Source organism: Poecile atricapillus, chromosome 3 (assembly GCF_030490865.1).
Source record: "Poecile atricapillus isolate bPoeAtr1 chromosome 3, bPoeAtr1.hap1, whole genome shotgun sequence".
NCBI classification, from domain to species: Eukaryota; Metazoa; Chordata; class Aves; order Passeriformes; family Paridae; genus Poecile; species Poecile atricapillus.
The window spans coordinates 64,964,495-64,978,201 of record NC_081251.1 but is presented as its reverse complement, the minus strand read 5'-3'; the positions used below and the strand labels follow the sequence as shown (position 1 = coordinate 64,978,201).

At 37.8% G+C, this 13,707-nt stretch overlaps 1 protein-coding gene across 1 annotated transcript in view; it reads right to left on the bottom strand.

Annotated features, from left to right (window-relative positions):
• Nucleotides 1-13,707, bottom strand: part of MAP3K5 (mitogen-activated protein kinase kinase kinase 5) — a 104,062-nt gene that overhangs the window by 35,315 nt on the left and 55,040 nt on the right. The window contains exons 8-11 of the mRNA XM_058836631.1: nt 12,737-12,849; nt 6,547-6,706; nt 4,547-4,700; nt 2,016-2,123 (exon numbers count right to left, since the gene is read on the bottom strand). Coding sequence (XP_058692614.1) covers nt 2,016-2,123; nt 4,547-4,700; nt 6,547-6,706; nt 12,737-12,849 — 535 coding nt within the window. The remainder of the gene's footprint in view (nt 1-2,015; nt 2,124-4,546; nt 4,701-6,546; nt 6,707-12,736; nt 12,850-13,707) is intronic.

Sequence of the window (13,707 nt, the reverse complement as noted above, 5' to 3'; positions counted from 1 at the left end):
CCAGTAGCTAAAGATAGAAGAATGCACCATGGAATACATTTTTTGGAATATGACTGCATTGAGTGCACATACTCAAGTACGGTTAACTCAAGCTGGAACATAGGAAGTCGTGGCAATGAGGTGCCATGTGTGGCCAAGCCATGTGTGTGCCAAGTACACCAAGCCTAAAAAGAAACCTTATTTTGCCTAAGAAGAAACCTACACAAAAATCCCACATAAAGAGATATTAGGATCCTCCTAAAAAATACTGTCAGGTAAACATCAGAGGGAGAAAGGAAACCACTTAATATAAACACTTTGCTAGCAAAAGAACAAATATCTGTGAAATGTCAATAAATTCAGACTGAAAACAGGAATACTTAAAGTAATGCCTTTTCACTACACCAGCAGTATTCTACTCTTTGCTCTTCTAGAGTCACAGTGGATTTCTGAAACCACTTTTCAGCATGATTGGTCTACTGTGAAACCCATACTAACACTCAGAAAGAGCTTGATCACTCTTTGGGAAACATTATAAGGGGAGAGTGTCTGCAACAGAGGTGAACAGAACTCAACAGTCCAGAAAATTTCTTCTAGTCCTATGTTCCTTATTACACTACAGTTAAGCCACTTAACAGAATGAAAAGTATTGTTTGGAGGTGAACCGAAGATATACACACAAAAAACTCCACAAAAGGAAAAAAAAAAGGGGAAAAAAACCCCATGTTCAAGTAGTCTCTAAATAGAATAAATTCTGAATACAGAAATACTTTCCAAACAGGTATTTTAGAATAGCAAGATTAAGTCTGTGGTTCTGACAAATAATTATTTACTGTATGGTAAATTTTTATTTTGCCCAAGAATTGCAATACGTTTATTTTTTAAATTATTCTCAGGGGCTGAGCCTACTTCAAAAAAGATCAGTCAGAATAAACCACAAATAAATAGAAATTTATTGATCTAGGCAAACATTTCAGTTTGTTCTCTAAATATGCTATTTCAGCTGCCATTTACATTTTCTCATGAACTCACAACAAAAATTTTAAGCACTAGAGTGTCACTGTATTTTGTGTTCAAAAATATTTCTCCTCTTACAGACTACTAGCAGGAAAGCTGAAGATTGGATTTGCCAGTGGTAGGTTAATGACAGGACCTGGTGATCTTGAAGGTCTTCTCCAACCTAAATGATTTCTACCTGAAAAACAGGTCTGCATTGTCCTATGCTGCAGGCAAACAAAATGCTGCTGTGGAAGAATGAACAGTTCTTACAAATCACAGCATCCCTGATGTTTTGCCCCTAGCTGACTCAGTCTCCATTCACTCTTCATATACTCCTTCATTTTCCCTTGCTGATGTCCTCCTCTAAGGTTCTATGATATCCTCCCTGTCTTCCCTCTTACCAAGACTTTGCTTCCTAAACATCCCAGCATGTAATAACCATTCTAGGTTTTCCTCTCCACTTCCATCTCCAGATTTTCTAAGCTCCTTTCCAACTATGTCTGGCTGTCTCACACCTTAACATATAGACTTCTCAGAATTTTCAATTTCTAGAGCATCCATCTGTCCTTCTGCCAAATACTTCTTTGGCATTTGATTGATTCTGCTCCCATTTTAACATCCCAGTCTCTATTACTTTCATATGAAAGGAGTATCACAGCTGACATGTAAAACTGCAAGGGTAGGGAGAATATAGTTCTGTAAGTATAAGTAATTTTATGCTACATTATTGGTATGATGACAGTAAATTGTAAATTACTTATGAAATCTGAAGCAACAGATTTGTTGTGTATTATACAATGGCTTAAAATAACCTGAAGGAAAACACAAATAATTTTGAAAAATGATAGGAAACAAAAGATCCATTGAAAATCAGGACAACCTTAAGCACAGCAGTATATCTCAGCATCTTCCTGTGTGTTACTTAAACACTTTTCTACTTTTCAGAATCATAATTAGATGCAACTGGTCACATGCTGCATGCCTTATGTACCATGAATGCTTTTAAATTGTGAAAAAAGTTACAACTACAACCATACCTTGTCATCAGGCAGCACATGCCAGATGGATACCGTCTTCTCCTCGGCTTCACTGTTGATGGAGAGATATGAGGGCTGATAGATTTTTGTTGGTTCTAATATTAAAACCTTGCAGAACAAATAATTTTCATTAGTTAGTGCAAAACTGGTAAAACTTCAAAAAGTATTGAAATCTGTTAAAACTTTTTCTTTAGTCATACCATAACAGGAAAAACAGGGAAATAATGAAAAGCAAGATTTTAGGGGGTTTAGTGTGGCTGACAGTAATTTAAGATTAAAAAAGGAAAAAAAATAAAGCCAACTTTAATATTTTTATATAAGGCTATTTTGTGTCAAGTGATAGCATGTATCAATTTTTTTATATATATATTTTTTTTTCTTTTTTTAAATGTTAGGCTTTGAAATCTTTCCGTCACAACTCAGTCTCCTATAATGCCACTCCAGAATGTCTATCTCCCGTGTGAAGAAGATTCATGGTACACCTTTATCATCTTTTGGTAGAAGCATATTTGGGTGAAACAGATTGACCTGGAGGTAAACTGAACAGCTTTTGATTTAGACCACCATGCACCATAGCCACCAGATCAAATTATTTTCTCAAAAGTAACAAGTACCATTGCAAGAGGCTGACAGCTAAAGAGTATAGAAAATGTTGTGGAATAAGTGAAAAAAAAAACAAGAAACGATTAAAAAGATATGAGATGAGATGCAACAATGATTGACTAGAGGAAGTCACTCTACATCTATTTTAAAAAGTATATAAACGCTGAAGTAGAAAGTCTTGGAGAGATACATGACTTAGAGTGAAATCTAAGCCATGTCTCCTCCCTCAGAGTTGGTAAGCACAGAGATACACTGGAAGCAGTGCAGGGCTAAATTCTGAAAAGTCCCTACACATTTAACTCTGTAAATGATAAGCAGTGGGAATTAAAATATGTTGCTTGGCATCTCCAGACACTTAAAATTTGTAAAATCTGATTTAAGCCACTTCACAAACTGTGGTCTTTATTCTTTAACAAGTTGTCCATTAACTGTGTCATTTCTTCTTCTAAAGGCCAAAGTGATGACACTAATGTTACCAGGTAAGAGAGTAACTAACAGCTAAGCTAGTGCTCATGGAAAGTGGAGCTCTTAAGTTCAAGCTTTCAGAATACACAGAACAATTCACAATATGGAAATACGAAAGAAAGCTTCTTTTAGAATAAATTAATTGTGATCTGGGAGGAGGAGGAAAAATAAAGTTGCTAGTTTTCATTTTGTTTTCTTGTTGAACTGTGATTTTCATTCTGAACAGGTACAGGTAGAATTTTTGTATTATGAGAAATCCCATATGTCTGTCTGCAACACCAGTGCAAGTCAGGTCACAAAATCACAGAACAGTCTGAGTTGGAAGGGTCACAGAAGGATCACTGGACAGTTATTTGGACAGTTTTATAAGTCAGAGCCTTATTTAAGTATTTAATTGAAATATTCCATCATCTAAAATCTAAAAGGATCATGATATATCAGAATATCTAAAATCTAAAAGGATTATTTGAATCAGAAGATTCAAAATAGCTTTTGTTTCCCTGCAAAATTTTCTACCTGTTCTCATCAGAAAAGGAAAACCAGGCTCTTTAGATGGTCTCATGTTATTTTTACTTTACTGCCTCAAGGTCTTGCTTGAAGACATTGAAGTCTTCCTAACAGTTTATTATTAGATTTACACATGGAAAGTAACTGTACAAAACAACCTCTTTGCACTTTGACTATCTGGGAAACAATAGCAATTGCTATTGAAGACAAAAAGCTGTTTTTGCTGATGGTTAGCTAAAAGGAATACCCAAGACATTATTTCCTGCACATATACACTTAATATGTACAGAAAACATAGACTTTCTTACAGTATACTTTCATGATAGCACTGGGGCATCTAATAAAAATTCTCAGCAAAATTTTTGTGGAAGAAATCAGAAATAAACATACGTATGTATGTATATACACATAAGTGTGTATATACACACTTATAGTGCAATGTTGTTGAAATTCACTTCCTAGTAGCTGGAACAATAAATTTCTGACTGTTTGGGCTGATTTTTAACCTCTGAAAAAGCATAGTCTTAACTGGCAGTAGAGTAAACAAAGCCTGTTGAGCTAGAAAACTACTAAAATTAATTATCTTTTTTTTTCAAAACCCAGTATAGTTAATATATAATCACCTGGAGTACACTGTAGAAGTTTGTTTTAGAAGTATATCCATTGGTAGCAAACAATAAATAGCAAAATTCTTTCTTGACTTTTTTCCTCATTACTTTTGTATGGAACACATTGTACAATCCCATTGCACTCACATGCATTCAATTAAAATCAATCTAAGATGCAGGCCAAATACATTTCTTCTGGACAAACAGTTTACTGTCTGGCCACCTAAAAAGAAGCAGTGCTTTGTGCTCATTTCCTTTACAACACAATTTGCTTTTAAAAAACCTATCCCCCAAAAATATTACCCAAAAAAAAAAAAGTCTCCAAGACCCAACAAAACAGCCACTTACTGGAAATCGAACTACAGTCACATCTGTCTTTGTGGCTTCAACAAGGAAGTCCATCCAGAAATCCACAAGTTCCTGTTTGGCTGTATGTTGCTCTGGAGTCAGTTTCTTAAAATGCTGATATATCAAAATAGTCTCTACAATAGACTTCAGGTACCTGTGACCATCCAAACATACACAGATAATAAATTCAGTACATTTTGTAAGCAGTAATGTCTCTACCTTTGTCTCTACTCCTACAGCTGAAGTATTCACCACTGCAACACCAAGGTTGCCAGCAACATTCTGCTTCTCTAGGATTGCTTTTCATAATAACAATTCCCATCTAGAATTGGAAACATAGCTGCTAAACGAGGCAACTGAAATATAAGAGTCCTGGAACACTCCTTCCTACTCATATTCGTAATACCATATACTGTCTTCTATTCTAAACCAAGAAAATCTCATGAAATAGCTAAATCTTCTGCCTAAAGATGAAACTGAGCCTATGGACAACAGCAGTGCTGAATGTTTCTCCTAAATGCAGTTCATCCCTCTCTTTGTTGTTCTATGTTTTGGGGCTGATTTATGGGGCTTCTGATAACATTGCTTTCTCTTGGCATTTTTGAAAAAAAGGTTGGAAACAGTAATGAGATATACATGCTAAAAGAGGATTTATCACTGCTATCATTTATCACAGTTACGCTATTCATGGAAACTTTTGTTTCACCCTCAGAGGGTCTTTAGTGAACATTTCCATAGCTATGCAATTTCCAATTATCCTTCTTGGGCTATCAGGATAGCTGGCTTAAGGTACTGTGTCTACTCCTGTTTGTATCAAGTGGGCCCTGCTATAAAGCAGGCAACAGACTGGGAAGGAATTGCTCACAGGAGAAATTCTTCATGAAGCACAAATGAGTGAGCTGTATTTTCAGAGTTTAATCCACAGACTTAAACCCCAAAGGCACTGGGGTACATAAAATCCTGACAACCAGGCACTCATAAACTCCAGAAAATTTTACCAGGAGACTTCCAGAGAGTGCTATCTAGCTTCTTAGTAAAATATACACATAGTAAAAATGGAAAACCTTGCAAACAAATACACCGCATAAAGCATTTATGAAATATTTTGCCTGAAAATTAGAGTTTTTAATTCTGACATTTTCTATGTTATGTCAATACAGAAGTTTAGCATTTCTGTATTTTAGTATCTCTCTGATCACGTTCTGGAGGCACACTCTATCCTTTATAAAAAGATAAGAATACCTATGTGTGATGTTTGCTCTCATAATTACCAGAGTGACAACTTTTTTAGTCAGAAAGGAGTCTTGGTTCTGCCCACCTAAGATGAACCCAGCCCTTAATGAGTAGGTGACTGGTCCTTAATTGCTGCCTATATCCACAGCAGGTGCCTGCTGTCACAGCACACATCTCTTGGCCTTTGCATATGTTGAGATGTTGAGTTTACAGGGTTGCCTTTAACCCTGGATTTATGATCTTTCTGTTAACTGGACTTTGATTTGCAGTCTTCTCAACCACGACAAGATGTAGCTTGCACCATACAGGTAATTTGTATTCAGTTCCTAAAACAACTGGTATGTGCCCTAAACAATATTTAAAGGTACAGCCAGGCCTCCCTAGCTAAGCTGTCTTCATTCCCCAAAACCTTCAGGCTGTTATGACTAAATTCACAAGCCACTACCACTTCTCTTCAGCAATGTAGCTTCAAGCAGCTCCTCCTTTCTCCTTTGCCCTCAGAAGAGCTTGAAGTCCATGATGAATCTGCCCTTCTCACACATCAAATTAAAGATCCATATCAGATCTACCCCTGAATAAGTGCAAAAGGGGAAGAGAGTCCCTTCTCTGGATAAAAGTACAGTAAAATAATACACACACAGTACAATCTGTTAAAAAACACAAAATGTATCATCTCCTGTCAGCTGAACACAGTGCCTAATGTGAAAGCTGAGGGAGTCCAATGTTTTAAAACACAGGAATGTATGTGGCCTTGTTTATCACCTTACCATGCTGGTGCCTTTAGTTTAAACAGCTTTTCTGAAGCCTGGATCACTCTTATATGATCATTAGCCAACATACTGGCCCCCAAGAAAGATCCCACTTCCCAATAGCTTTGCAGTTTCTCCAAGCTCCCCTTTTTACCAAGCAGGCTGCTGATCTTTACTCCTGTACCAAAGAGAATAACAAGTCACAAGAATTTGTATTAATGCAATTTTAAAAGAACCATTTTCTTTATTCAAACTCTATTAATTGCTTACATTACTATACTCTCTCAATTTTGATAAAATAAGATGGAAATCATACTTACCACTTAATGTGATATGCCTTCCAAACACCCTAATTGGTAGAAGATTTTTTTCCCCACCCCCTCTTCCTACAGGCTTCTCAAGAAAGGAACTTTAAGACATCACTGTCAGGACAAGGCCACAGTCAGATTACTTATGTTCTTGCATGGACCTCATCTGTAAAGGTAAATTGGGGCCTTAGGCTACACAATATAGCTGCAAAAACTTAACAGATGCTGAATAAGGCACCTATTATGTTTTTTTCTGCTTTGTTTTTTTTGACTTACAAGCCCCAAGCCCCAAACTTACCTTTATAGACAAGGTCCCATGCAGAAGGAACAGATGATCCACTGGGCTTCTTCCAGCAGTGATGTTCTTTAAACTGCCGCAAGTCCTACCCCAATGAAAGACATCTATTAATATTCACAAGTCCCCCAGCAACTCAAGACTACGGAGAGCCTCAGGTTTTGTTTTGACTTGCTTAGTTTTTCTGAGAACTACAGGCTCCCCTGTGGCCTTCAGGATGAGTTTTAGTTCATATGAGCTGCTACATATAGCTAACATGAGATATGCTACATCATCCCCCGCAAAAAAACCCAACAATTTTCAGCTCACACAACAAGCTACTCCACCACTGTAGTCTTTTATTCACTTTTCCCACACTACTCCACTATGACAGTTTCTCTCCCACATTATCTTCCATCGTCCTTGATATTTGGGCTGAGTATTCACAAGAAATTTCAATGCAACTGTTGATCTTGTTTTTTTCCTTAACCTTCCTTGAGCAGCTAGCAGACTAAACTTCATGGTGGAAGCAGTAATAAATATTATCAAAATGGGTATCATTACACAAGCTACATTTCAGCCTACAAAGTTTATCATGTTTTATCCTATTGCTCACATTTTTATGACATCAATGTTAGGAAATAAAGGCTTTTGAAAATGCCATAGATGCTACAAAGTATCTCTGATCAGCCTGAGAAATGTTGCAATGTACATCACCTCCATCAACTCCATAAGGTACATGGTGACCATCTCTGCAAAGCTTTAAGCCAGGGTGCTACACACATTCACACTGTCATAGAGACCACTTGAAGATGTACACCTGCACTAATCAGTGGAGGATAGGGAGGGGGAATTAGTGTTCAAAGTGTTCAACTTTAGCTGGGTTCTAGAGAACAAAACCTGAATGCTATACAGAAAACACAGTAAATGGAAAAAATTTATCTCCCCCAGGACTTTAGAGTAACACTCTTCAGCAATATCTACAAAGGCCAAAGGGCTCTACTAGAATGTCTAAAACATTTGCATGCATTTGATAGCAACACACAAGAAAAGACAGACACCTACTAACTTCCATAGGCTCTTAATGTGACTTCATCACAAGAGATGTAAGGAACTGTATCATGGGGATACATGGATCATTTCAGTTGGACATGCCTTTGTTGGGAGAAGGGGAAAGGGAGGAATTCAGCTGTGCATAGGGGCTTTGCTAAGCACTGGGTGATGGCACACACAGTTGCAGTGGCCACTGACCAGCTAACACAGGCTATTTGTCACAGCAAGCAGCAGCCCCAGTCCCGGTTTCACAGGCAGACATGCTCTGCCACACTTCCCTGCATCTGCAGGGACACACCATCACAACCCTTCTGTGCTCCAGATGTGGCAACAGACTAAAGCAAGTGTGTGGGTCTGATGAAGAGTACAGCTCACATGGGGAGGGATCTGCATTACTGGCTGGCAGGGAGAGGTATTTGTTAGGAGGGTAGGACTGCTGACAGCAACCATTTTGAGTCCCAGCTCAGTAAGGGAGACTTATAGGAAGACAGGGGGAGAAAGGGTGGACATGCCTCAGGACACCAAATTTGGGAATCATTACTGTCATGTATCCTGGATAAAGTGGAAGTTTTACCCAAGTATTCTGTTAAGTGGATCCTACTACCTTAGAGAAGAAAACATCACCTTCTCATCAAGATCTTCTGAGAAAGGTGAGGTACTTGGTGCTAAAACTCGCTCTGGTTTGCTGGCCATCCTCTGCAAAGCTCATCTACAAAGTTACTCATCCCTGAAAGGCAAGTTACTTATCCCTGAAATGCAGCTGCTTTGTTATGACATTAGCAAGAGGTTCAGAGGACTTTAACTCCAATTTAAATAACTTGGGGGGAAACAATTGTTTTGAAACAAAAACTTGTAAAGTGAACCTCCATGAATTTATGAGTTTATGGTTTCCTTTAAAAGATTTTTGAGAGTATAAGAAAATCCAGGCAAAGTCAAGACATTCTCTCCTTCCATGATAAACTTGGCTTTCACAAGGGGAGGAGAAAAAAGCAGCAGCTGAATTCCAGTATATTTTATCAGACATATTTTGCCTTTAGAACAAGTGAGCCAAAACAAAGGAACCATTAATACCAGAAAAGCCTTTGTTTTTATAACACCAAGAATATACCCACAGCTTGTGATGAAAATGAGATACAATAAGTAGATATTACCAGTTAAGTATTACTATGACAGCTTTACAAATAAACTGCTTTCCTTGCTCAATTATTGACAGAACAATTCATATTACAGGATCCTTTGTGTGTCAAAGTTGCACAGCCTGCAGAGATCATAACTGACAATGCAGATCACAGCATTTCTGTTCTGGTCTCAAAGTTTTTTGTACAGTTAAGAAAGCAATACTACTCAGAAAATAGAAGAAGAGATTTTATTAATGCTCCATTTGCTCATTTAGTTGTGAACTATTATCTGACAAGTACAGGTAAGATTTTTTAGACGGCAAATTTTCTGATCTGCTGCAGATTGGTAAAAATTCTCATGGATTTATTTTTACTGGCGTTATTACTATATTGCTAATGTAATCAGATATGCATCTCCTAATTACAGTATCATGCACCCTCTGAAGAACTGATAATGACTACATCCTTTCCTACACCTTTCCCAGACTAGCAATATTATTTCTGTATAACCTGGACTGAAGTTAACCAGATTGTTCTTGCTTCTCTCCTGATCTCCCAGCAGAAAACAGAACTTCTCTAAGTTCTATGTACTACAGATAATACTGTGGGTGGACACTGAACAGAAAGCACTGCTTGGCAAATTAAACTATTGCTAAAAAATGGCCTTGCACACACAGATTTAGACAAGAGGCGACGTCAAAAGAATGACACACATTTAAGAGATAGTTAGGACCAGAAAAAAATCAAAACCTTCTCCCATACCACCTTTGTGATTTTGCCTGATTTTGTTTGTTTTTGTTTAACTGCAGACAAATAAAATACTAAATTATCCTCAGAATCTAGCATAACTCCAGCCATCTGAAAAACCTTACAAAGACCATTGTAAGATCTTGCACCTGGGATAACATAATCTGGGAGTGCAGCACAGGCTGGGATCTACTCCACTGGGAAGCAGCTCTGTGAAAGGGGACCTGGGGGCCCCGAAAAACAACCAGCTGAATATGAGTGAACAGTGTGCTTCTTCAGCAAAGAAACCCAATGGGATGTATCAACTGGGGCATCACTAGGAGGGATAAAGAAGCCATTATCCCACTCTATTCAGTGCTTGCCAGGGCACTCCTGGAATAATGTGTTCAGTTTTGGTTTTCACTATACACAAAAGATGTGGACAAGCTGGAGAGGATCCAGAGAATGACCACAAAGATGAAAAAAGGATGGGAAGCCTGCCATATAAGGAAAAGTTGGGCTTGTTCAGCCTTGAAGAACAGGCTTAGGGGAGCTTTATCCATCCAGCGGGTAAATGGTGGCTACAAAGAAGATGGAGACTCCCTTTTAACAAGGAGTCACAAGGGAAAGACAAAGGGTGATAGGTACAAATTACTACCAGGGACTTTACAACTCGACACAAGATGAAAATTTTTCAAAATTTGAAGAATCAGCCCTTGGAATCATCTCCCAAGGAAGCAGTGGATTTGCTGACACTGGACATATTTAAGTTTCAGCTGGACAGGGTACTGGGTCATCCTGTCTAGAGTGTGCTTTTCCAAAGAAAGTTGGTAGCAGATGATCCTGGTGGTATTTTCCAACCCAGCACTCTGTGATTCTATGAATAGTGACCACAGTCTTATCAACAAGAAATAAATTACTAATGACACACAGGGTCTATACTATAAATGCATTTGAAAACATGTTTGAAAATAGCTGAGTCAGTCTGAAACTAAAAGTATTTTGACAATATTTCCCATAACAAAAAAGAAAGATAGACACCAGTAGCTAACAGGAGGGGTTGCTATATCAAGGGTTTCCAGCAGACACCAACTAAAAGTTAACATAAGACAGGCAAACAAACACACAAACAAACCACCTAAGGAACAGGATACTTCTGCACTAAATAATTCATCAGCTGGGGATGGAACCTTATGTAAGAATGAACATTAATTTCTGTAATGATCTCAGTACAAACAATAGGGAAAACAACACTGGTACAAACTCGTAAGAAGATGATACCAAAGAAATAGCACACGAATTTCAGTCAAATTAATTTGTACAGATCTAGTTGGCTGTAGTCTGTGTGCAATTCAGACGTATCTTTATAACTGAAGGATTCATATTGAACTACACAAAAAATACAATGCAGCTCCATTAAACTCCCTAGTTTAAAGTTAGGCCTGCAAGTGAGTATTTGTAAATGCTATGCAATATGTAGAACATATCTTCTTACCTCCTACTCTTATTCTACACAAGATTCAAATTTCAGCATAGGGTGTGGAAGTATTCTATGCCAACCAAAAAGCAAAATCTCATCCATCACAGAAGGGCAAACACAGTAGTTGGGGCAACTCTACGCAGCCTCACACATCCAAATTAATACCTTCATTCACACCTGAGAATTTAAATTTCACTTCCACTGTTTATGAGAAAGCAATCATCTCACTCTGACCTTCATACTCAGAATTACCCAGGAAATTACTTCCAGACATGCAGTACACACCAACTTCGAAACTAGAGCAGTGGCTGAATACAGATACATTTGGTGGAGTGAAAAAAAATAGTTTCTTTCTCACTTGACAACCTTCTCAGGAGAAATAAAGATAAAAAAAGACTTTACATAAAGTCAAGAATTATACAAATTCATGGAGAAGAGCACCAAATGCATATTACAACTTTCAGTCCTTTCCCCCAAATCTTCCCTGAATGTATTATAGACTAATACTGAGTTTTCACTCTTTCCAAATCCAGAAAATCACAAACAAAATCATAAACAAAATTATCTTAATTCTTCCTTCTTAAATAAGAAACTTTTTATGACAAGACATTGAGACCAGGTTGGTGAGACACTGGACCAGGTTGCCCAGGGAAGTGAATGCCTCTTTGCTGGAAATGTCCAAGGTCAGTATGAGCAAACTGTTCTAGTGAAAGATATCTATGCCCACAACAGGGGCTTGGACTAGATGGTCTTTAAAAGGTCCCTCCAACCCAAACCACTGTTATTCTATGATTCTATGATTCTATGAATACAGACATTCTGAAGCCTTTAAGAATGTATCAGAAGAGAAATATTCTTCTCTCAACCCAACCCAAGCTCAAGTCAAGTGCATTTTCACAGGCTTAGGATGGACTTCTCATCCATATTCCCCCCAGGGTTTGTGTTTGTTTGTTATGAAGAGTGCTAGTTGGAACTGGATTCCCATTTCAGGTACTCCTGTTTCACACAAGAAGCTCAGTTTTTACTAAACTTTGGTAACCACTTAGGACTTTGACACTGAAACCAGGTCTTCATGACAGCACTCACCTGTAGTCAGGTGGGATCAGCAGTGGTGTGAGAGACCAACTTAAATATTCACATATTATCAAAGCATTCTCATACAACCATCAGATTTGCCCCCTGTAATGGTGGGTGGTAGTGTACTTTCACTAGAACGTGATTTCACCATGAATTTGCAAGTTATAATTACCAACTTTCCGCAGCTCAAAAGAAGTATCAAAGCAATGTCCAGCTGCCAGGAGGAGTACTGCATAATTAATTCCTGCTGGTAACGTTGGCTCTGACTCAAACGCCTTCTTGAACCTAGAAAAACAAACATTCAAGCTTACTTCTAAATAATTCATTCTAGTTGGGGCACCATTACAGTTTTAGATAATTTAAGAGCTTATCTTCTGTTTATCAGCAAGAATCCATAGAAGCAAAAATATTTTGCTGTTTTCCCCACATTCTTTGTCGTTATTTTTAGGAGTCTGTTATTTACACATCCTCCCATTTCCTTTCCGCCCACACAACAAGTGCAGACCCTGCTCATCCATCGCAGTAAAATTACCCCAGTAAAACTGCAGTATCTTACAATATTTTCTTTAAGATCAAATAAGACAGAATAATACTATCAGTTTGCAAAAGACCTGTTTCAGAGATACATTTATTAATAAGCTCATTAATTTAGTCTTTAATATATGAATTTTCATTGACTTGAAACATTAGATTTTATTGTGGACCTGCTACAATGGCACACAGTGATCCCAAAATGCTTGAGCACAGAAGCAAGTGATACAAGAATATACCTCACATTTAGCTATGATTTCAGCTACTCCAAATTTCATTCTTTACTAGTGTCTTATCGACACTGTCCTTATGAGTTCACATAAAAAAGGTCTATGCCAGGTTTCATTCTCCTCAAGAAAAACTGAGCAATCAAGAGAAACAGCAGAGGCATTCACCTAGGCTCAACTTTGTCCTAAAAGAAGTAGAGGTGCCTCACACAAACACAGCACACACTGTCCTCATGTTACCAATGCAAGCAGCTGTGACAACAGCAACAGGACATCTGCAGTATTTAAACTTACTCTTCAGAATAAGTTTTATGAATATACACACATATTCACACCTCCATAGGGAGAAGGCAAAGACTACTATCATATGTGAGTTAAGGAGTAC